This window comes from Numenius arquata, chromosome 11 (assembly GCF_964106895.1).
Source record: "Numenius arquata chromosome 11, bNumArq3.hap1.1, whole genome shotgun sequence".
Taxonomy (NCBI): Eukaryota; Metazoa; Chordata; class Aves; order Charadriiformes; family Scolopacidae; genus Numenius; species Numenius arquata.
The window spans coordinates 39186005-39210371 of record NC_133586.1 but is presented as its reverse complement, the minus strand read 5'-3'; the positions used below and the strand labels follow the sequence as shown (position 1 = coordinate 39210371).

General features: G+C 55.1%; 1 protein-coding gene across 1 annotated transcript; it reads right to left on the bottom strand.

Annotated features, from left to right (window-relative positions):
- Window positions 1–2357: 2357 nt before the first annotated feature.
- On the bottom strand, window positions 2358–5263 carry ARSI (arylsulfatase family member I). The gene is made up of 2 exons (XM_074156309.1): window positions 4944–5263; window positions 2358–3759 (listed from the first exon to the last, which is right to left on the bottom strand). The coding sequence occupies exons 1-2, from the start codon at window positions 5261–5263 to the stop codon at window positions 2358–2360; spliced, it is 1722 nt and encodes a 573-aa protein (XP_074012410.1).
- Window positions 5264–24367: the final 19104 nt, after the last annotated feature.

The following is a 24367-nucleotide window of genomic DNA, read 5'->3' as shown; positions in this document are numbered from 1 at the left end:
TTGCCATGATTCATGCCCGAGCCCCCCGCAGCCGTCACCCCCTGCCCTCCTCCGGCTCAGCCTCCAGCAGCCTCCTCTTCTTCAGCGAAGTGTTGCTTCATATTCAGCAGCCGGTTGGCTTTGCCAAATGGCAGCTGGCACCACAGCCCTGCTACCGATGGCCACGGTGGCCATGTGTGTCCTGGGGGACCAGGCTGGCTGGTTGAGGTAGTTGGAGGATGTGCAGCATCCTCCCGGGGCTCACCTCGGCTGGGGTGATGCCGCGGGACCCGGTTCCTGTGGAGCAACTTATGGAGATGGGGCATCTTGGGGCTAACGGAAGAGCTGAGTCCCCCTCTGAAACCCGTCCTTGATGCCACCACAGGGGAGATGCCTGTAGGGATGTGGGGGCCAACGGGACAGGGCGGTGATGGGTGTGCGCAGAGCAGCTGGGACCAGCACAAGGCACACACACTGCCACGCTCCGGCTCTGCAAACTCCTTCCCACCTCTACAACCAGAGGCCTCCTCTATCCTGCTGTCAGCTTTTTTTTTTTTTTTTTCTTTCCTTTGTTTCTATAGAAAATCCCAATTCCCCCAAATAATCCAGCTAAGAGTAAGAAGAAAAAAGAAAAAAAAAAAAAAAAAAAAAAGAAATACAAACGTGTCATTGCATTCTCTTCCCGTCCCCGTCCCTCTCTCACACACAGGGCTTGAAAGCGCACTGAAAGGTATTCAGCGTGCACGCTGCCAATTGTCACATCTTTCAATGACAGATTTTAAATGAATGTTATTTTGCAAGGGAGAGAGAGAGAGAGGGGAAAAAAAAAAGGGAAAAAAAAAAAAAAGCCCACACTGCTCATCCAAGAGCTGACAAGTCCTAACGGGCCTCATTTTCCAGAGACAAAAATAACTATTTTCAAAATTCACAGCAGGGCCTTCGCCTACACACGCTGCACCAAGAGAAACCTGTGGGGAGAAATGTAAAACACATTGTGTAAATGGAAATGCACCATGCATCCAAAATGCTTTTAAAGCTATTTACCCTCTTTCATCCTCGCCAGCTCCGCTCCCAGCACACGTACGCACGCTCGCTCCCCGCCGCAGGCGCGGGGGCACAGCGCTTTGCTGGCTGCCCCGGCACCTGAGCCACGGGGACCCCGGCAATGGCATGGGCTGGCTCCCCATGGCAGGCGGATGATGGGGAGGTGTCTCCCCCCCTACGCGTGCGCTGCCGGGGGAGCGGTGCCCATCTGCGGTGAGGGGACGTGGTGCAGAGCTGGCAGGCGGGAGATGTCCCCATCCCCGCCATGGCTTTGAAGTCCTGCAGCTACAGAGCCGCACATCAGCTTCTGCAGAGATCTTCTTAAGATCTTCCTTTGGCAGGTTCAGCAGCAGGACATGGGGTTGGGGACAGCCACATCACTCAGAAGAGGCAGCTGGGGTGGCTGGATGGTTGGGTGCATAGGATACATGGGGAGGAACATGGCTGCCTACAGGCATACACATGGGGGGTCCGGCCAAGGGGAACTGTGGATGAAAGGGTCTGCTGGGTGGCTGACCCATGTGAGGTCCACCAGAGCTTGGGACAAACCTGCCCCCTAAATGTGGGGCTGCGGAGAACCATCTGTCCTCTGAGTGCATCCAAGCATGTCTCCGTGAGCCATAGCTCCTCACTGGGGCTGCTCCCAGCCCCCCAAGCCAGCAGAAAGGAGAAGCAACAGCCCCACGTGAGGTCCCTGTAGCAGCAAGGCTGAGTCCAGCCTTGGTGGTCTCTGGTCTGACATCCATGGTCAGGAATCCGTCCTTCCACAAAGAACTATAATAGACAAATGCCATGGTCTTGGGTTTTGGGTGAGGCTCTCGAGTTCCCAGAGCAAGAGCAAAGGGAGCAACCGCCTGGCAGCAGGCAGAGGGTCAGGAGCACCTATATAGAGGGAAACAGTGAGGGACAACCTGGAGGCAGAGGTGCCAGGGCTGGCCAGCCCCTCTGCATTGCCACTGCAGGGTCCCACACTTTGTCCTGGCGTTGCAATGGCCAACACTTAAAGCTCGTGATTTCCTGCAGATTCCTTGAGGAAAAGGTCCCTCTCTTTGGAAGGAGCTGTGCATGGGCCAGCCTGGCTCAGCGGATTTTACACCACCACCAAGCAGTGCGGCCGAGCCCACATCACCCTTCCTCGCCCACCAGGACCACCTCCCTGCAGCCACCGGTCCAGCCAGAGAGGAGAGGTGTCTTGTGGTGAACCTCAGAGCAAGGGAAAGCAAGAGTGTGCTGGCCACCTCCCCATCCATCTCTCTTCCTCGCTCCCACCCCATGGCACCGCTGTCCAGAGCTCCACCCTGGCCAGACTGGGTCGATGTTGGGGGAGTCTCCCATCAGATGCGGTTGGACATGAGCCTGGTGTTCAGCTTGCGGAAGAAGGAGCGCAGCTTGCAGATCTTGCACTTCTTCTTCTTGTTCCTGCTCTTCAGGGGCTCCCTGATGCCTTCCCACTCCTCCACGTCATCCTCGCTGGCCCAAGGTCCCCAGGCACCGCCGTTGAAGTCCGGATGAGCTCGGGGGTTCTCCGCAGGGTACCGCACCGGGATGGCCGTCCGGTTGTAGTGCACCAACCTCATCAGGAGGGTCCTGACCACATCTGGGCGCTGGTCCGAGAGGTCATAGCGCTCGTAGGGGTCAGCAGTGATGTTGAAGAGCCACACAGACTTCCTCAGGCCGTCGGTGAGACGCTCCAGGTTCCACCAGCTCCCCGGGAAGTTGGTCAGGGTTTGTGGGGGGATCCAGTCACTGTATCCTGGGTCACCAGTGAGGAGCTTCCACTCCCCGACCCGGATGGAGGCTTGCACGGCCGTGTTCCAGATGCCGAAGCCATCCTCCAAGGAGCCGTACTTCGCGTGGTTGTACAAGGGATCAATGTTGTGCAGGATTTCGGTTCGTGGTGACTCCTTGCCCTCACTGATGGCAGGCCAGACATTGTAGCCGTCCAAACCTGGGACGTTGCTCAGGTTGCCTCTGGCCAGGCTGACCAGAGTCGGGTACCAGTCTGTGATGTGAACCAGTGCCCAGCTGGTCCGGCGCTTGCGCTTGATCAGGGGACTGTGGACAAAACCGATGCCACGGACTCCCCCTTCCCAGTATGTCCCTTTGCGGCCCCGTAGTGGCCAGTTGCTTCCCCCGGAGAAGGTCTGCCCACCATTGTCGGTGGAGAACACGATCACGCTGTTATCATAATAACCATACTTCTTGAGGGCCCAGGTGATGTTCTTCACCGCTTCGTCCATGCACGTCACCATGGCGGCATACTTTCGGCGAGCGACGTTGCCCATGGAGCGGTAGCGGTAGATGTACTCCTTGGGCGACTGCAGAGGCGTGTGGACCGCTTGGAAGGCCACGTAGATGAAGATGGGCTCCTTGGGGTTATGGGATGCCAGGATCTTGTTGACACGCTGGGCATAGAGCAAGGTGGAGTACTTCCCACTCTGGTCCCAAGCCACATCCTCCCCTTCATGCAGGTCATAGCCACAGACGCCCGGCCCGTCGCAGTTGTCATAGGTGTAGTAGTCCACATTGCCCGTCAGGGAGCCCAGGAAGGTGTCAAAGCCCCGGCGGGTGGGCAGGCATTCCTTCTTGTAGAAGCCAAGGTGCCACTTGCCCACCATGTGCGTGGAGTAGCCGGCTTCCTGCAGCTTCTGGGGCAGGGTGACCTGGTCAAGGGGCAGGCAGTTGGGCTGCCGAGGGCGGATGATGGAGTGCTGCAGCCCTGTGTGGATCTGGTACCTGCCGGGGAAGAGCCAGGAGGAATCAGTGGTGATGGGGAGCAGCACTGGGTGGCACTTTATGTACTGGAGACCCCAAACGCATGTAGCTCTTCATATCAACCAGCCCAACCCCACAGCGCAAGCTCCATGTCAGAGACAGGGAGCTCCTCATCCATCTGAACGTACCAAAAGCAGATGCAAAAGAAGAAAGAGGGGGCTTAGCAGGAATCTCAAAAGCCCACTTACTGCTCCCCCAGGATGCCACCAGCAGTTGGCCCTGCTGCTCCCAGACATGGGGAGGCAGCTGGGCTCTGCCAGGGCTGGGCAGAACAAGCAAGAGTTGCGTAGAGATCCCTGTGGGTCTGGAGTGCACCACCTGGGTGCCCACGCATCTCTGTCCTCCCCTGCTTTGCACACCCTGGAGATGCCTGGGATCCCTCTAGAGTCATCAGGAGAGAAGAGAGGTCTTTGTCTGGACCCCGGTGGGCTCCACCACCCCTGGCAGTAGGTAAACACATTCATATGCACCTCCCTGGGGCCCAGTCATCAGTAGGAGGTGATCTAATGACCTCCTACAGTGAGTGCTGCCTTCCCAGCCCTGCTCCAGGGAAAGCCCCATCTGTCCTGGGAGGAAGAAGGGCCCAGGATGAGACCTGACCATGCTGCCGTGGGAGAGGGTGATGGACCAGCATCCAGCCTGCCCTGGCCAGTGCAGTGCTGAACGTGCAAGCAGGAAAAGCATGGTCCAAAGAACTCATAGATGGAGGACAGAACGATTGCTTGACCCCACAGCCCAGCAGCAAATTTCCCCCAAGGGCCAGTGTGAGAACAGCACAGGACTGCTCTGGGGACACAGCTCCTTGCCCAGCACCAAAGGATCGATGATCTCAAAGGTCCCATCCAACCAAAAATATTCTGTGATTCTGTGACCTCATGACCAGAGACCACCCTCTCCCAAAGTGATGTCGCTACCCAGTAGCATCCGTATTTTTGGCCTTGCCATGTGCCGCTATTCATCCCATGTGAAAAATCAACCGTTTACCCAGGGAGCCTTCTAGAGAAGGCCAGCAAGACCTCTTTCTCTGGAGGATCTCCATCATCTGTGAATACACTGGGGCATCTGTCTAACCACGACCTGGGGACAGAGTTAAGGAAGGGACAGAGAGGGGGACACAAGTGGGATGTAAGCAGGCACTAGCTTACCTGCCGGTTATCAGCTGGCTCCGGGACGGGGTGCAGATGGGCTGGATGTAGTAGTTCTCCAGCTTAACACCCTCGGCTGCCAGCCTGTCCAGCGTTGGCGTCTGGATATCTGAGCCGTGATACCCGACGTCGTGGTAGCCCTGGTCATCCGTCAGAATGAAGATGATGTGGGGTGGCCTGGAGAAGGTGGGAGGCAGCGATTTCTCCATGGGGTCCGTGGCCACGTCGGCCACCAAACTGGGCTTCATCCAGTCCCAGGATAAATAGCCGAAGCTGAGCAGGCTGACGAGCGAGAAGCCCGTGAGGGCATAGACGGCCATCCCGGAGCACGCTGCGCTGCCTGCGAAGGGAGCTACTGTCCCGGCATCATCTCAGAGACACGGAAGCAGGAGGTCTCCCCCTCCTCCGGGAGAGTCCCCCGACCTAGGGGATGGTCCCCGAAACCCCTGCAGCCAGTTTTGCGGGAGCAGCTCCCATGAAGGCACACTCGCGCGCACACAAAGGGCTTAATCCGCCGGGGCTGGGTTGCCTTCAGTCAAAAGAAAATAACCCTCGCGCCGCTCCAATCAAACACATCTGCACGGCAGGACGGGCTCCTCGCAGTGATTAACGGCAGCCCCGGAGCTGCTCACCAGGCGTCCCGAGCACTGGAAACACTCCCTGGCTTCTTGGTGTTTTCTCACCGGTGCTATTTCTTTATAAAGAACCCCATAAAAACCTCGCTGGAGAAAGTAGTTGCCTTCTCCTCCGCTCCAGCCCTGTGCCTGTCTGGATGTCCGGGACGGCTCGCTCGGGATACGATGATCCTTTTCTTTAAAATCCTGCAGAAGAGGGTGCTAAAGTTCAAGCCCAGGGGTGCTGAGCTCTCTTCTTCACCCTACAGGGAAGAGCCGCCCTCTCCTTTTCCCAGCCTCCGGTCTGCTCCCAGGCAGAGAGTCCCAACATCTGCCCTGGACGTGGGCTAAGCCGCCAGGTTTATGGGGAGCCGCAAAGCTCAGCCCCTCCCAGCTCAGTGGCTCCAGGAAAAAGCTGGGAAGCCCCAGAGCGTGCAGGGTCCTAAGCGTGGTGTTCCCTGAGCTGCCAACAATTCCGACCCCGCTTGCCCTGAGACGTGTGACACGTGGGCCAGGGCCCCAGTGGGATGCTTAGCTGGAGCCCCCACAGCATCCAGCTGGGGAGGGCAGCAGGGAGAGCTGGGCTCCTGAGAGGGATTGCTGGGGCCAGCTGCCCGCGCAGCCAGAATCACCATCCAAATAAATCCCGGGTAAGGGGGAAGCTGCAAAAACTTGTTGGGACACTCCTAGTGTTGAATAAAACCACCCCAGGGGCATGCAGAGCACAACAGAGTGGGGTGGGTGCTGCTGCACCCATTTTCCAGGTGGGGAAACTGAGGCAGGGAGGGGCCATTTGTACCAGCCAGGAGCAAGGTTTGATGTGAATCAGAGACTTCTGCCAGTGCATGGGGTACCGGTCTGAGCTGGGGGTACTGGGATAAGGGGCCCGGTCGGTGCCTTGATGCTTCATGCCTTGATGCCCTCTCTGGGCTCCCCCCCACAATCTCTGTCCTTCCCCTGATGCCTCCATCCCCCTGCCCCTCACATCTCCCCACCACCCCATGCCAGCCTGCCCCTAGGCACTGCAGAAGAGTGGGCAGGAGGGAGAACAAGGCTCTCCACTCCCAGGGATGGGGGTGAATCCCGGGAAAGGCAAAGGGAGGGTGGGTTTCAGACACAGGCAGAGACCCTCTTGGCTTTAGACACAGGCAGAGAGGACAGGGAAAGGCATAGACCCCATCATGGGGTTTGCAGGAGTGCAGGGAGGTGTGTGGGGGGACAGGAGTGGGAGGCAGGGATGGATAGATGTTTTTCTGTGCCTCTCTCTGCTCATGGAAACCCCTGCTCGCTCGAAGGAGTATGGCAGGGCTGGGTTGAGCCCTTCAGCAAGGTTTGATTAATCCCCAGGGGTTCATCACTCATTTCCTCCGCCTGCTCCTCTTCTCCCTTCCCCTCACTCCTTCCCACCACTCATCTGCCTCCTGCACCTCTCCCTCTCCCAACATCTTTAGTTTTGAACAACTCCCTCCTCTTGGAAAAATCTGGACCTGACTGAAGGGGAATAGAGGTAGAGGGTGGTTTGGGACCCTTGGCTCCTGGGTCCTGTGTGCTCCTCCACTGTTCCCAGTGGACCTCTGCATCCTGGGGAGACCCTTCTGTGCCCCCCTTGAGCTGCCTGGGGCTGCGGGACTCCCCGAGCATCCCGACCTGCGGCCCCCTACACACGGCTCCATGCACACCTCAGACCGGAGACAGAGTTATCATCAGGGATTATAACCACAGCTCTTTCCAAATAATAAATAATAGTTGGTGTGGGTGAATATTACAGATCAAAGAAGAAAATGGAGATGTTGGGGCTGAGATGTGGCAGAGAAACTGTGTTTAAGGCAGCACAGACCACTGATAAACTGTGTCTTGTTTGGGGTCTGTGGACTGAGTGGGGAGGGAGGTGCGGGAGGGAGGCAGCAGAAGGAATGTCCTGGAGCCCACCCTCAAGGAGGAAGAGCAGTGCCGAGCACTTCCCGGATGGATTTGCTGCTGCAGTGGCTTCTGCAGCCACGTGGTGGGTCGCATCCTGCTCACGCCTTCAGCAGAGGAAGCACAGCCTGGGACAGTCACCCTGAATTTCATTTGCTGTCAATGGCCAGAGCTCAGAGGGTTGAAAGGAGGGAAGGAGCCAGCAGCAGGGACGTGGGCACACACTGGCACGGGGAGGGGACCTTCTGTGCCCGGCCGGGGCACCCGGCTCAGAGAAATCAGTGGTAGGTCCAAACTGGCCCCAGGTCTGGGGAGGAAACAGCGGGCTTAACTCAGCTCAGGGAGCTTTTCCAAGAGCTGAAGGGTGAATAAATACTGAATTTCTTGGCAGTGACCCTGCTCTGACGGTTCGGGGACAGCTGGCTGGGTCCCAGCAGCACACGGATACCTCCTGGGGAAGGGGGATGCACAGCCTGGGTTCTCCTCCAAGAAATTATAAAAGGGTGAAAAGCAGCGAGGGGTACGGGGAAACTGCTCTAGACCCTGGAAGCAATGGAGTGCAATGGGACCCTCAAACCAGCCCTACTGAAATCTTCTGAAGGGGAGGCAGGATGTGGGAGCAGCTGGGAGGGAGGAACAGGAGGAGGAGGAGGAGGGAGAGGAAGAAATGACAGCTCTGGAGTTTCAGGGTCAGAACGATTTCAGCCGGCTGGGAGGCTGCTCTGGGGGTGATTAATGCATCACAAGCTCCAAGGGACGGAAAAAGTACTCAGGGCCTGCAGCCACCCCCCCTCGACCGCTCTTAATTCAAGGCAGTCGCTCGTTCAGCCTTGCTCAAAGATGTCTCAAGAGCCAGGAGCTTCCTTGAAGAGCTCCGGCACGTTGCACAACGGGGAGGTTTCCCCTGGCAGCCGGCCTGGCCGTGGATGCTGAGCCAGCCGGCAGCCCCTGCCTGCTTCAGTCCTGCATCTGCCCGGGCGAGGACAGCCCCGTTCCTCCCCGTCACATCAGCCGCTGTGACAACAGACACTGAATCGCCCTCCCAGCCTGATCCGCCGTAGTTTTACCAGTCCAAGGTGATGGGGAGCCCCACTGGGTGAGCTGGGTGCTGGCTGCGGGGCTGGCAGTGGCTCCATGGGCAGAGCATCACCCACCTGCACCCCAACCGAGCTTCCCCAACCCACAGCATCACCCACCCGCACCCCAACCGAGCTTCCCCAACCCACGGCATCACCCACCTGCACCCCAACTGAGCTTCCCCAACCCACAGCATCACCCACCCGCGCCCCACCCCCACACATCCATGTGCCTGAAGACCCCTTCCAGCTGGGACCAAGCCCCCCACGTTGAGAAATCACGAAGCAGCCAGGGTAAAGCCATCAGCCAAAGCCCAATATTCTCTATTTTGGTACTTTTTAGCCCAGTGACACGATCTGCGAGGCAGCAAACCCTGACCAGCGCCGGCGCCAGGTCCCTCCATGTCCCTGCAGCTGGCACAGCTCCTCACATTTGCACAGCTGGTTCTCTAACCAAATATTTGAATATTACTTCTTTTTTTTTTCTTTTTTTTTTTTCTTTTTTTTTTTTAATTAATTTTATGTGGCCTGGGGCAAGAATGAAAATAATCACAGCCCTTCCTGCTTTTTTCTCCCCACCACCCCCCAGCTCCGGCCGCACTTGCATTTTGGCTCTGAAAGCGCTCGCTGCAAGCGGGGTTATGCAAACAGGCTCCACATATTTCTCAGCGGCTGCGATCTGCCACGAGGGCCACACAGCAAAGTTTAAAACTAAGCTTCATATCTTTTTTTCTTTTTTTTTTCCCCCCTTTTTTCTTTATTTTTTAACCCTTCCCGGGGCCGGAGCACCTTCAGCCCTCAATACTGCCTTTCTCTCACCATCAATGGGGCATTATGGCAGGGGAATTATTGAAAGCAGAACTCCCAGGCTTTACAATGGGAGCTCTGTGCAAGGCAAATATTGCACAATCTGTTTGCACGCTGCTGCCGGCTCCGTGCCCTTCCCCCTCGGCAGCCCCGCTCACGCCTCGGCCTCCGGCCTGCCGAAACGGGACCTTAAAAATAAGAAATATGAAAGGTTTTTAATAAGTCCCTTCTCTCCTTCTTCAGAGCAAGACATTTGACCTAACAGGGCATCGGGGAGCCCAGCCCGGCCTCGAGAAAACACAGCGCGTCGCTCTCGCCTCTTAGATGTTTAAGGGTTTCCGCTCTCCCCGTCCAACGTGTGATGCATTTACTTTTTTATTGGCACGATGAAAGAGCCTAGGCAAGTCTGGAAAAGAAGGGAGCAGTCCCAGGAACGGAGAGAGCTTGTTATTTTGTCTAGAAGGGGGGAAAAAGGCTGAGAGGAGGGGGCTGCCAGGCATTCCGCAGGGAAGGAAGGAGGCTGGAGGCATCGCCGGTCCCAAGTCTGGCAGGGGATGGGGCTGGAGGTGAACACCTCTCCATTGACTTTGAGAGCCTCCAAGAGGTCCTGGCCATCATGCCTTTGGCCTGGGGATGGATCACACTCCTGTCCCAGTCTTCTCCCTGCCACAAATGGTCTTTGCTCCCCTGGTGTCTTATCCTCCACGGATATCTCCCGGGACCATCTCCCCTGCTGGCACACAGCAGGCAGGCAGCACTTCTGCCAGGCAGCGCCAGGACCTGCATCCTCCCCGCCAGCCCCCAAAATCACATTTTCCCATTCCAGGGCCTCATTTTCCCCACTGTGAGCCCACCACTTCCCTGCCTCCAGCCGCACGGACCCTGTGGGTAGAAGCCAATTTTCTAGCGGCAACCGCTGCGGCAAGACCTCGAACAGATTACAGGGATGGAGTTTAGTTCGGGAGGAATTCGGAGGTTTTTGAACACACCACAATTCTCTCTCTGGAAGCTGGAGCCAGGGGAGAAGAAAACAGCAAATCTGCATGGGTTCCTGCTTATGCAACCCTCATCATCATTAAAGGACCGAGGAGCGTGGCAGCAGCAGCCATGACGTAGGATGCCAAAGCCACAGGGGGTGGTAGCACGTTATGGGGGCAGAGAGGAGAGCATCAGCTGTCCCTCTGACAAGGGCTCGGCAGCACTGGTGGATGTTGTTCTTGGAGCCAAACAGCCTTTTTTTTTTCTTTTTTCTTTTATAATACCCTGCCCATGTTTCGTGCCATTTGCACAGTTGAAAATAAACATCATCATCAAAACACACTTAGAAGCCATAGCACAATATTAGAGCCTTTTCTAATGTAAACCATAGCCTGCAACAACATACGTTGGGCTTGGCCAGGGTCTGCTCCTGATCAAAACACTGCTGCTCCCCTTCCTCCTCTCCCGGTCACCCAGCACTAGCAAAATATAAAATAAAAGCCCTAAATATGAGTTGGTTTGTCTCTTAGGCTAAGGAATTTTTCTTCTGGTTTTGGTCACTGATAATATATCTCAATGATTCCGCTAATTCTCTTGTGAAACAACTTCTGCTTCCTGCTCGCGTTTGTTTTCTTCCTTCCCCTTCATTCAGGAGACTTCAGTCCATGGGCTCCCCTTCCTTGATAGAATATTCCTCGCCTTATCCCACCTCCCGGGAAACTGCAGCTCTCCGCCTTCTCCTCTCCTCTCTCTCTAACGACTGGCAGGCTTGCTTTGAAGAGCTGGAGGGGAGCCCGTGGGTTTGGCACCGCTCCTTTCTTCCCATGCCTTATGGCAAGCTTTCCACATCGCCTGGGTGCTCTCCCTCCTCGTCCTGCCCCCCCCCCCCCCCCCTTCCAAGCCCAAAATCTTCCTTGGAAGCAAGGCACTTCCTGCTGCAGCTTCCCAGCAGAGCCCCGGGGCGCGTGATGGCTGGCAGTCTGGCCGGAGAGTTCCCGGTTGATGTGAATCAGGGATGTGTTGGGAACGTGGATACCCACGGGATGTGGGGAGGACGTCAGGGGATGTGACTCGAGCCTGGCTTCGCACGCGGGACAGGCTGGAGGTGAGGGACCTGCCTGTGTGCAGCAGCGTTCGATGGCAAGCCAGAGAACACCCTGGGCTTGTGCCCGGTCCCATCAGGCTCTCATGGTTCAGGCTCCTGGGGTGGACATTGCTCTGCCCCCAACATGTACACGTCGTCCAGAAGGACTGACTTTTGCTAAAAAAAATATATATATAAAAAGACTCAGCGGTTCCCGGGCCTCCAAGGACTCTCTTTGAAGCAGAGAAGGTCCCAAGGCGGCAGAAGGAAGGATTTAAGCATTTAGCGTAGCTGGTTTCTGGCAGCGCTGCCCTGTGACCCTGACACTGGCTTCCCCAGCCTATTGATTTTGGACTCCCCCACCTTCATTCCTGACACGATTTATCATGGGATACACAGAAACTCCTCAATCCTCAAAGTATGCAAGATGCTGGCATCACCTCCAGCCCCACCCGGGCTGGGGAAGAAAGAACAATTCTTCCCAGCACCCACCTGGCGAACGTCCTTCCATCCTGTAGCCACATCGGGTACCTTCAGTAGAGGACCCGGGACAGACAAGGGCTGTCCCCCCCTCACCACAAGACAAGCACCGTCGCTGCCCCCAGGAAGGATGCTATTGTCCTGGGGGCAGTCATGGCAGGCTGGTACCCCAGTACCCAGCTCCTGGGTATGGGGGAGCTCCCCAGCCCCTCTACCTCCCCCTGACATTCCACCAGTGTCCCAGCTCCCCTCCCAAGCCACAGCACAGCGGCGGGGGACCGGCCACCACTGACTCCTGCCTGCCCTTAGCTCCCATCTCCCCTTTCAGGTGCAACCTCTTCAAAGGCAGCCGGTGGGTTTGGGCTGGCAGGAGATGCAACGGCCAGTGGGCAGGACTCCTGCCCGCAGCTCTGCCCGCCGTCCCGAGCCAAGGCATGGAGAAGGAGGAGGATGAAGCCCGGCTCTCCCCAGCTTGGCTCGGGCGCCTGCCCCAGACAAGGAGCCCTTTCTCGCCGGGGGAGCTCGCAGCAGGGCAGGGCAGGATGGCCCCAGCGCCCTGCTTATTTATAACCCCTGTTCAGTGCAAGGAAAACACACCTGCCTGCGCCAGCCGGGCTCACACCTGTAACCCATTAGGGCAAATTGTTTACCCGGGATGTGTTTCCTTAGCACCCCGAGGGGCTGGCGTGGAGGGGCTGCTTCTTCCCCAGCACCAAGGGTTGTTTTCCATCCTGGCCGGAGAGGAAGGCGGAAAGCTCAAGGAGGGGCATTTCAAAGGGTTTTACATCAAGGCTGGCCACAATCGAGCGGCTGGAGCTGGAAGAGGGCAGGGAGAAGGGCTGGCCAGACCCCCGGCGCCCGCGGCTCTCCCCTGCCCACCCCGGCGAGCCCTGGGCACAGGCGCTGGCAGCCCTAGCTCCCATCACCTCAAAAGGGGCTCTGTTCTGTCGAGCGCTGGCTGGGGAGCGGTGCAGAACAGGCAAAGAGCCCAATTAGACGTTGCATTACTTAATACAAAAGGTATCAATAATCCAGCAGGAGAGACGAGAGCTCTTTCTCGCTGAGGATGCCAGGAGCACAAATTGCCTTCTTGTAAGAGAAAGGCTTAATTTCCATAGAACACGATAGATTAAAGCATGAGTGGGTGGGTCCACTCTATTATTCATCAGCCTTCATTGCTAACAGGAGAGGGTGTGCTGCCTCCTTTGAAGTTTCTTCGAAGGCCCAGGGTGCCCACAGCCATTTTATCAGGGTGGAAAGCAAGATCCAAAGGGATGGAGCTTCGAACACTCAGCGCTCGCGCTCCCCCCTGCCCTGGGTTTGTTACATGCCAGCCTTGTCGCTGCTATTGCTTCCCAAGATGAGTCAAACCAGAAGGTCCTTGTTTAAACCCAGAGACCTGTCTGACTTCTGGACCTAAACCAGGGGTAAAGATATCCAGGATGACCATGCTGCTGCATCAGTCTTGTCCATGGCCTACCAGAGCTTCCTTCCCTAGCTGTGCAATGAGCTCCCTCAGCAGAGAAATCTAGGATTAAACTTTGGAACTTGGATTCTTCCCTCCCAAATGGGAAACAGAGCAAAATAATACTAAGAAAAACCAGTTTCTGTCAGCTGAATTTACTGGGGAGCACACTGGAGTGTTTTGCTCAAATGGGAAACTCCAGGAGTGATTCTTTAGGAGCAGCATGTTGCATTTGCAGCTAGATGTTGCAGGTTGAGACTGATACGTGGAAATAACTTCATTTCAAAGTGGAGGGGACTGGAGCAGCCTCCTCCTGGGGCCGTGGGTCAGGGTGAGCTGTATTTACTCCAGCACAGGCAGCTGCCTCCATCCACCAGTAAAACCACCAGTTCAAGTGAAGAAACCCAAACAGAAAGAACCAAATCCAGCGCTGGGGGACCTTGCAAGGAAACGTGGGCACTAGGCAGAAAAAATGTGGGGAAGGGGTTGGAAAGGGCTGGAAGCAAAGTCCCAGGCTGGTGCTGGGAGCTGGAGCTGAGCCACGGCATGTGGACCAGGACTCCTGTCACACGCAGGGACACGGTAGATAAATGTGCTCTGCAGACGCCGGATCTGGAGTGCCATCCCCGTATTTCAAGCCCACCCATTACCATCGAGGGTTTTCTGGGCTCAGTCGCAGGCATAACTTACAGGGTGGTTGTTGGGAGGCTTAAAGTACCTATATCAATACTGCAGAGGGTGATTCATGATTATCTGCAGTAATCCAGAAGCTATACAAAATTGCTAATAATAGGTCTTCAAAACCGACATTTTAGTCAAGATAAAAAATGACTGGAACAAAAATCCAATCATGCTTTGCTAAAACTATAAATGGAAAGGTATAACCCATATTCAGCTCCCCTAAACACAGAGTTAAATGAAAGCAGGGGACGTAGATCAGCCCCAGGATCCAAGTCAAAGCGGGGTTGGGATTCCGCTCCAGGAGAAGTTGATTCTCAGGCTGACAGCGGCTCCTGATGCACCGGGTGCCACAGAACTGGCTTAAATCCAGGATGATGGGGGGGATTTGGGAAGGGAGAAGCATGAACACAGCTTATGTAGCTGTCCTGTTGGTACATGATGGGCTGCAGACTGGCAACCGCAGAGCTGCCAGGGCCGAGGCTTCAGCTGCAGGGATGCAGACGCGGGGCCCGGTGAGGTTCAAGGTCCTGCCAAACACCATTTATTTAATGCTGCCGTGCGATCCGATGCACAGTTGCTAGGTGACCGGAGCCCAGGGCTGCAAGGATAACCTGGGAACGGCTGCGCAGGTCAGCCCTGGTCCAGCTCCTCAGCATCGCATCTCTGGGATGTGTCAGGTCATGTCTTCACATCCAGGGAGGAATGGGGCAAATATGGAGCTTGTCTGGGGGGATGCCAGGCATGGCTGGAGAGCCCGGCTGGGTTCGCATGGTCCTGCTCTGCATCCCGGGATTTCTGCGGGCAGGGAGGGCACAGAGCCTTCCCCAGCCCCAGGTCCCAAAACTTCCTCTCCCTGGCAGTTCCCACACTCCTCCTGCCTCCAAATGCCTGCTTACCCTGTTGGGAAATCTCTTCTCACCCCGCCTGACTTGCGCTGTTTCATCTGCCTACGGATCGGATAAGCTGATAAAATGTGCTGAACGCACCAAACGGAGCCTGTTCCCTCCATCCGCTCCCTGCCGCCGGCTCATCCAAACCAGCGCCGCCGTGTCCAAGGCTCCGAAAATCTCTTTTGCCATTAACACTGCAACAGGGAGCGGCATTTGCACGGCCAAAGTCAACACGAAATTTTGCAAGGATTTTTGTGGTATTGACGGCAACTTAATGACTGAAGCCCGAGGCAGATTTACTGTCACAATTTTCGCCGAGGACTGTAAAATTCAGCGTGTTGCAAGCTGTTTGTTAACATTTGGCTTTAGGCTTTGACGGTTCTGGCTTGGGAAGTGGCAGCAAACATTTCTGCGTGTTGCTGTGGGACTGTAGGTAAGCGTGGGATCAGATGTCCCCCACCGAACCCTATGGCTCCCTTGTTTTTGGTATAACCAGCCACCCTTCACCACCCTTCCCGAGGGAGGTGATGTTTTCTCCCTCCTCCCTCAGAGGTCTTCATGGCAAGCCCCAGGTGGGCAAGGAAAGGTGAGGTTTAACCTCACGGCGGCTCCTGGGAGCCTGGGAGAGAAGGAGTCTTTCTTACTTTTTTTCTTACCAAATCTTGAGGCATTTCATACTGACCACTTAAATGAAACCAGACAGTTTAGTCCAAGCAATTACTCATAAGCAGCATCTAATTACTTCTAGTATTTAAAGAGAAAATAGAAGAATCTCCTTGGAGTATAAACTCAGTGAGGAAGCCGCAGCTGCGAGAAGAGAGCCCGTGTTACCCGGACACACACCCTCCTTCATATCACGCTACACACTACATATCACACCCAGCACCCCACACCCCCAAAGCACCCAGGGGTGCAATCACCCCTTTTTCCCCTTCATCCTTCTCTCAACAACAGCACAAGAAACAGATGGGAGCGAGGGGATTTGCAAATGTACGTCCCAATATACCATATCCATACATGTACTGGTGCACGCACAGGCTCCTGCAACAAAAAGAGGGGGAAAAGGGAGCTGTGCTCCGTGGGAAAGCAGCGCCCGGCTCTCGGGCCAGGCAGCCCATCCTTCCCAGGGAGACCAGGCCAGCTCCCCACCCCACCGCTGCTCTCATCAGCAGATAAGATCAGAGGTTGGCAGAGCCACCCTCCTGTCTGGTGCACTGCAGGCTCTTCCCATCCCATCCACAGATGAAGTTACAAGGGAGCTGGCTGGAGCTCACGGCCCGGAGATGCTGTCAAGCCCACACCCGCTGCCCCAGCCTCCCGGGACAGCGGGGGGAAGATGAGACTCCGGCTTGGAAACCTCCCAGAGCACTTTAATCTTCTGTCTTGGACAGTGCCTCGGGCAGCTGCTCAGAAACGCGGGTTGTCCTTCCAGAAGCAGAATTGCAAAGATTGTCTTGCGAGAAGCCCCGTGCTCCCTGCCCACACAGCACCGTGGAGGGATGCTGCAGCCTGGGAGGTGAGAGGGAGAGGGAAGAGGCAGCAGGGACCACTGCTTTTCCCCAGGGAAGGCCACAGGGGCTGGGATCTGCAAGAGATTCCCCTTTGGGGCCAAAAGACAACTGGCAGCCCAAGCATGCAGCCTGTGTGGTGTGACATGCCCAGGGCCACCACCCGCTGGCACTGTGGGGACATCCTGGGCAGACAGAGTATGGCCAGAGCAGGAGCATCTTTCCTGCATCCCAAGTGGTGCAGATGCTCCTGGAGCATCCTTGGCAGTGGCACTGAGCTGCCTCCATCCCAGGCTTGTCTGACTTTGGGGGGCTCCTTCACCAACCCGTGTCCCCAAGCCCTGGCATCTTTGAAGCACCAGGAGGTGCAGGGCTGGCTGGCCGCGCAGCTTTCCAGTGAGCACGTAGGACAGTTATGGAGCAGCTCTCCATTTTTCCAAAATTACTGTAAAACGTGGGTTTCACATTAGACCACCAACGGGGAGCAAGGGTGAGATTTCTTTCCCTGCCTGCTACAGTGATTTTGGGGACTTCCCCCCTCCTTTGGCAACAGGAATGGTTTGCTGATGCCAGCACCAACGCTAACGAAAGCCAGGCAGAAAAAAAAAAAAAGTCCCCAGCTCTTCAGTACCAGGATCCCATTTCCAGCCAGTGCTCTCTCCCATCTAGGATTTCAGCAAGGACTTTCCAAGAACCTCTGGTTGCCCAGCCTGGCTTAGTTTCCAAGGGGGACTGCTGTCCTCTGCTAGCAGGGGACATCTCTGGGTTTGTCCAGGGCCACCGCAGCGCAGGATGGGACTTTGTCACCCTCTTGTGGCTTACAAGGGCTGGCAAGCTTGCTGTGGCTTTGAGGTGGCCACATCCAAGACCCCTACTCCAGGGAAGGCAGGGGAGTGCCTTCAGCCTGCTCTTTGCCCCAGCATCCCTGCTTTGGCCCTTTGTCCCCGGGAGCTTGGGGACATTGCTCACCCCCGGAGGATTGGCTCTCCCGGCTCTCCTGCCCTATGAGTCACGCATCTCAATAGCAATTTCTTGCCCATCTGGTTCAATACCAGCCAAGGAAGAGCTTCCATCGATCAGGACGCCCCTGCTCACCCCACGCTCCAGGCAAGCCACAGAAAACGTCTGCGAGTCATTCAGACTGGGTTGCTTTAAGGCACTCCTACCTTCCCAGTTTAGAGGGCTGGAAATCTCCTACCCAATTCCCAACCCACCCAAAGCTCAGCGAGGAAATCAGGCCACACCAGCCTCTAAGACAGAGGGAGATTCATTCAGCTTTATCTGAAAGCCATTTCAAATATGTCCAGATTCCTAATACAACTTGGATAAAACCCCAGAGATTAATAACAGTGCAGGGCTTTTTTGGATAATGGGTTTTTTCTGTTTCCAAGAGAAACATATATATATGTGCTTTGGTGGAATCTCTGCTTACATTTTTTGGCAGAAAAGCCAACATAAATCCCTTTACTGCAATAACCCTCGAGCAAGATAAGGCAAGAATCTGTTTGCAATTCCTGTGTATTGTTGTCATTCGCAGATGCAAGGGCATCTCTGGCCGTGCTGTCCCCTTGGCAAGGCAGGGAGGGCAAGGAGGACAGGAACCGACATTGCTGCGGAAGCCCACCTCTGCTATCCACATCAGGGCAGGTCCAGGGCTGGTCCTCTCCCATGTTATTTCTACTCAAGACGTGTGTACATGTTGCTCCTGGGTGAAACTTGAGCTTTTCTGGTACATGGAAGTCACATTAATCTGAAGAATGTGGCTGAGGCCACTGTGGGGCTGCATCCCAACCAAGCAGAGGCAGAGAGCTCTACAGTCCCTCCAAGAAGACCAGGAGGGTATCAGGAGCACAAGCTTTCCATCCTGCCCACTGCCATGCCTGGCAGGGAGCAGCCAGAGTGGTCAGATAATGGTGCAAGGCTGGCTCAGCACTCACGTGTGTGGAGGATGAGGATGCTGTAAGCAGGACCATCCCCCTAGCCTTGGCTCCTCATGCCACGAGCATCAGAAAGGGCTGGCACCATCACGGCACGAGGCAAGGCTCATAATGGATGTGCTCGTGCAAGTGTCCCCTGCCTTCAGACCTGCCAAATGAGGGCAGACCCTTGCAGGGTCTCCTATTCCTTGTGGGGTCTACCCTCAACCTACAGCTGCTTGGACAAGGGGTGCAGGTCATGGGGAAGCCACACTCTTCACAACCTTCCTCCTTCTGAGGCGAAGCACCTCAGGAATGGGCCCTCCATGACTGCCCAGAGCACTAATGCATCTGGCATCTGTCCACTCCCCTCCCTTAACCGCTGTGGCTTTTTCCATCTTCATAAGCAAGGGAAAGCAATCACCATAACGAACGTCTCTAAAGCTCTCACCACGGCACTCAGGATGTGCTAAACGAAATAAACACACATCAAGAGCCCATTAATGGAGCTCTCCTCGTGCCCAGCAGCCACGGTCAGGCGCGAGGGGGACCAGGAAGGGACACTAATGTACAAAGCAGAAACCCTCAGAAAGGAAGGGCTGAATTCTTACCTATTTCTTTCCCTTTTATTCCCTGTTTTCAGATTGTTGCATCTCCACTGCCAGCACACAGCTGTGTTCAGTGGCAGGACAGTGCTGGCAGGGGAGGACAGTGGGGGACACTGCAACACAGTGATGCTCCTCGTGGTGTACCCTCCCCTGGGTGACCCATTCTGCCCAGCCATCCCATCCCAGCAAGCTTTCCTCTCTTTCCCAGCCTCCCGGCCACATGGGGGGATTTCGGAGCAAGCCAGCTGGCTGTGGGTGGTGGTTATGGTCAGGGACTGTGGGGCAGAGACCCCCAGGCTGAGAGGCAAATGCTCCAGGTCTGGTGGGAGCACAAGCAGGAGCCGACTGTCCCAGGGTGAAGTTATAGGACAGAGCCACGCTAGCGGGGCAGCTCCCTGCTGAAAAACAAGGGGTTGTTCCTCCTCTTTCAGGCTCATATTGGGCCCTTTAATCAGGAGCAAAAGTTTTGCTCTGGTCAGAATTGAGCTGAGAAAGCTCAGGATGCTGGAGAGGCACAAGCCACGGTGCAGGTCCACAGCACGAGCAGCCCCAGCCTCTTCCCACTCCCTCCTTCCCCTCCTTTTCCTGCTGCACGGCTTTTGACTCAAGTTAAAGCAGCAAAGGATGCCCGCCGGGAGAAAAATAATAACCTGAACCTCTGGCTTCGTGGAGGCAAACACACAGCCCCCTTCCGCTCTCCTCCCAGGTAGAGCTGCTGAAATCTGGACAAACACAGCGGAGCTGTTGTGGCTGTTGGTGTTGGCCGCGCTGCGCCGTGAGGCTGCCAGGCCTTTTAACGGGGATACGCTTACAAACGAGAGCAAGAGCCTGAGGGAAAGCAGGGCCGGGATGGGGGCTGATTAATAATAACAGCCCTTCTGCTCGCTGCATCGACGTATATTAGATCTACTACCAAAAAAAAAAAAAAAAAAAAAAAAAAAAAAGAGAAATTAAATGGCTTAACGCTACTAGCTCTTCAGTGCCAGCGCTGAATAACTGCCACGCCAGTAGACACACAAGCAGTTAGACACAGCCAGAGACACAGTTCCAATCTAGATTGTTAAAATTAAGCATATTGCAACCAAATTTTAATGTCACGTCTTCTGCTTGTTGGAGTTCTCAAATCTGTTCCTTCAGCTACCGAAATTAAAAGACTGCTTTATAAACTGTGCAGGCTTAGAGGTGACTCTTTTCCTACAATTAATTAGTTTGAAACTAACAGGGCTGGGTCGCTACAAGTTTCAGTGATGGAGGTACTGGGACGTGTGTATGTATATTTTCTTTTTTTTTCTTTTTTTTTTTCCCCACTTCTGAGCTGCTCCTTCTCATCTGGCAGCAGGCTGCCAGGAACTGAGTCAATATTATTCAATGCCTGCCTGATAGCTTACATGAAATGATCCAAGCACCCCAAGCAAAGCCCCAGCAGCAAGTGGCCACATCACAGAAACCTCAGCCTTGGCTCCGTGGATCCATCCCAGCCATGGGGCCGAGGAAGAGGCAGGCGTGGGGACACAGCCCTGCTCTCCAGAGGGGCCAAGGGCTAAGCTGGAGGTGGCAGGGAGGGTTATGCTGCACTGGGTCGGGTTCTCTCGATTCTGTTCTTGCACCTTGTGCGGAAATCCTATAAACATAACATGGGAATCGAGTGTAATTTATAACCCCTACGTCCCCAAGGGCAGTGCGGACCAGATGTTTCAAAGTTTGCTGCCGGTTTTGCCACTGGTAAAGCACAGGGGGCTCAGTTTTACCTGCACAAATGTGGTTGGCTAATTAATTAATGTGACTTGAACACCCAGGTCCTGGAGGGCACCTGCCACCAGGCGGGTGTGGACACCTAAATGACCTTAAGTGTATTTGCAGAATTGTAAGCAGAAAGCTGCCCAAGCGAGGCCAAGCCGCAGCGAGGCCATGTACACAAAACAATGCCATGATTCATCTGAGATTGCCATAACCCATCGCGTTTCATCAGGATGCTGTGGCATTTAAAATGGCATTTCCTCCCATCTGCTGTGCATTAGCAGACAAAGAGAAAGGAGGAGGGGGGAGAGAACAGCAAAACAAAGAGGGGGGAGAAAAAAAAAAAAACAAAAAACCCGGGATTCCTGAGTCAGACTGTTCTCAAAGCAGCTCCTTGTCCTTGCAAAGCCCAAGCCCACCGGCTGGGCAGAGGGCAGTGAGACTGGCTGTGGACAATTTTGCTTCCAGCACTTCCCGGGGCCTGGCTGCAGCCCAGGATGTCCTCCCCAGGCGGGTGGTGAGAGATGCTGGTATCGGCTGTGACTCAAAGCCCCGCAGAGCGGTACCTGGCAACACTCCCTCCGCACAGCCAGAGCCAAGGGCTGCCAAAGCAGGGGCAGGAGCAAACAATTCCCCGCCCCCCAAGCTAACCACTGCTGTGGATTTATCCTTCCTTGGTCATTTCCTCTTCTTCTTCATCTCTCCTTTGATTTTCCATTGCTCCTTCCCTGCCTCATCTTCTCTTGGAAATGAGAACCCCTTCCTGCATCCCTACTTCTCCCTTCCCGGCTCTCCTCCTCTCTCTGTCTGTGCTCCCACCTCCTTTCCTCACTGTCCCTTAACACTTTGTCATCCTCCTCCTTTCATCTCCATCTATCTCTTGCACTGCCCCCTGCCCTGACCTATCCCTACCTCATTGATACTCTCTCTGCCTCCCAGGAGGGAGAGAGCTTGAAGTCCTCTTGGCAGGGCACTTGGAACAGGGAAATTCAGCTCAGCTTCTGAACTGGGCCATGAAGATTATTCTCCTAAACGTGACTTGCACTTTCAACCAACGGTCCGACTGGTGAGACACATCAGAGTTATCTGCTGGGGGTAACAAGGGTCCTGTCCCAGGCCACCCATCCCACCCCTTGGCTGGGGGTCTGCTCCGGAGCCGAGGCAGAAGGAGGAAAGTGCCTGCAGCTCATGCTCTGGCTGGTATCAGCGGCCATGAAACGGGTCAGGCAAGGAGCTGCACCAGCAGAGAAGCAGGCAGAATGCCTTTTCTGTTGTCCCTGCTCCACCACCGTGGGGTAAATACCAGCAGCCGGAGGCAAACAGCCTGGGATCCCCCAGTAGCTGAACCCCACGAGTGCTGTGTACCACCCTGGCATCCCTACGGATCGCAAAGTCCCTTCATTCTGCAACCCCACCACAGGCATAAGCCACCCCACACACACCAAACAAAAAGGTTGGACCACGCTGGAAGATATGTCCCCCACTGCTACAACACGCTGTGCCAGAAACTTACGGGTGGACAAATACATTAAATTGAAGCTTGCAGAGCAGCAAAGTGTCCCTGCAAGCCCAAGGGTCCAGCAGACGTGCCTAGAGGCTGTCAGCTCCCAGCGGGGACAAGGGAGGAAGGAGAAGGGCTCTCCAGCCTGCAAGCACGCTCCCTGAACCCGGGTTTGGCCGGGACACAAGCAGTCATTCAGAACGGAATAGGTGTGGACAAGTTTGACCCCAAGCAATAACCAAAGAGCATGTGAAAGTGGCAGCGAGCAAAGCTCCCGGCTTGTACGGCTGAGGGCAGGGACGGGGCTGTGCGGTTATTAGCAGACTGAGCTGAGCTGGCTACTCAATTACAGCTGTTTTATCCCCTGTCTGGATTTGAAACAGCTTCCTCCCATCTCTTCGTGACTCAGTGTCTTGGCATGGAGAATGCATACCCGAGAGTTTAGCTTTTGAAATCCACCAGGGACGTTTCACCTTCCTAAAATAAAGAGCGGGCAAAATATTTTCAGCCTCCCTCCAAAAAATGTACACACACAAAAAAATCACTCCTTAATAAGTGTATGTTGTTGGGTCTCAGCTGGCTTTGGGCTGGGGTAGATTTTCCTATTTATAATCATGCAGCCGTTTGCTGACTGAATGGCTCTATTTATTATTTGGCATGTTTACTAACCGCCTCAAATACCTTCTCTACCTGTAATTGTGGTGCAGTATACATATTATTTTTTTTCAGATTTCTTCATTCAAGTGGGTTGTGTTTCTCCCAGGCCCCGCGCTGCGGTTTGCTGAGGGTGTTCATGGTTTGAGGGTATGAAGCTTTGGACTCAAGTGACCTCGAACTGTAGCAGACCTGCAAAGAGACACTTGGGGGGAAAAATGGAGTCAATTTTTCAAGCCATTTGTCCACGGGCACTCAAGGCTTTAACATACTCTATTTGCCTTTCTTAAGAGCAGTCTCTCCTGAATGTGTTTCCTCCCGCCTTTGCTCATCTAGCTTCTTCCCTTCCATGTTTTACTGAAATTGCTCAAAGCCAAACCCTTTATGTTTTCTAGAGCGTGTGAGTCCTGAGTCTTAGGAAGGAGGTCTTAAATGCAGCAGAGCAGGGGCTTGTTGGACTCCTGGTACCCTGACACTAGGGAAAAATAATGCACCCAGTTTTCCAGGCACCCGGCAAAGCACAGAGAGAAGAGAGAGCTCTGGAAAAGCTGGCCATACACTTCCAACCAAGACACAGCTCACTGCCACCATGCCCTGCAGGACTTTGCTCCCTTCTCCTGCCTGTAAGGTGAGCTGTATTGTCCCACCCCTGGGAGTTTGCAGGACCTACTTGCCCTCCTTTGTCTCTCTGCTGGCATCTTGATGACTTACTAATTGGGTCGCCTGCCATCCTCCCAGCCCTCCCCTCCTGCCAGTGCTAAATGTCCCATCTACCCTCCATTCAAGCCCAATCTAAATGGTGCTATTGCAGCTCCCTGCGCCACACAAGGCTCCCTTAATGGTGCACCATTTCTTTGGAGAGCCCCATTGCCCGGGAGGGACCTTCTGCTTCTTTCTGCCCGAGGCTTGAGCAGCACCTCCTGCAATCACCAGGCTCCTGTACACCCTGGAGCAGGGGCAGGGATAGGGGTGGAGGAGAGTTGGTTTGGTGTTAGGATTCGGGGTGGTTTTTTTTAATAAACAAAGCAACCAGAACAGTTCTTGGAGGTATAAAACCATTCCAGAGCATGTCAAAGTAAGTAAAGTTCAGTATACTGCAGGCAACGCCCTTTGTGGACCACCGAGGCTGAGGCTGAGTCTCCACCCCACCTCATTTTCTGAGGCCCATGAAGTCAGCATCCCCAGGCAGAACCCTTTCCCATGCTCTGTCCCCTTCCCAGGCTCTTCCCCAGTCTCTGTCCTCTCAGCCCTGGTCCACAGCCTCCTCAAGAGGAGAGCAGCTCTTCACTGCTCTCCATCCCGGGATGCTTTTGCCTGGCTCTTCCTCTCCAGTCGGGAGTATCAGGTCTCCAAACCAGGCCACCGGCTGATCAGAACTCATACCTCGGGTCATCTCAGAGCAGCGGCAGTCGCACTGGGACGCCATCCTGGGCCAGCTACCCCATATTGGCGGGTGCCACGGCCACGTTTATGCCAAGCATCAATGCCTGTTTGTGCAGGGAGAGGTC

What these genes read in the sequence shown, in the direction of transcription:
- ARSI (XM_074156309.1), bottom strand. Translation starts at nt 5,263, where the DNA reads ATGGCCGTCTATGCCCTCACGGGCTTCTCGCTCGTCAGCCTGCTCAGC. An exon ending in AGCCAGCTGATAACCGGCAG is followed by an intron (nt 3,760 to 4,943) that starts GTAAGCTAGTGC and finishes CTTCCCCGGCAG; the next exon opens with GTACCAGATCCACACAGGGC.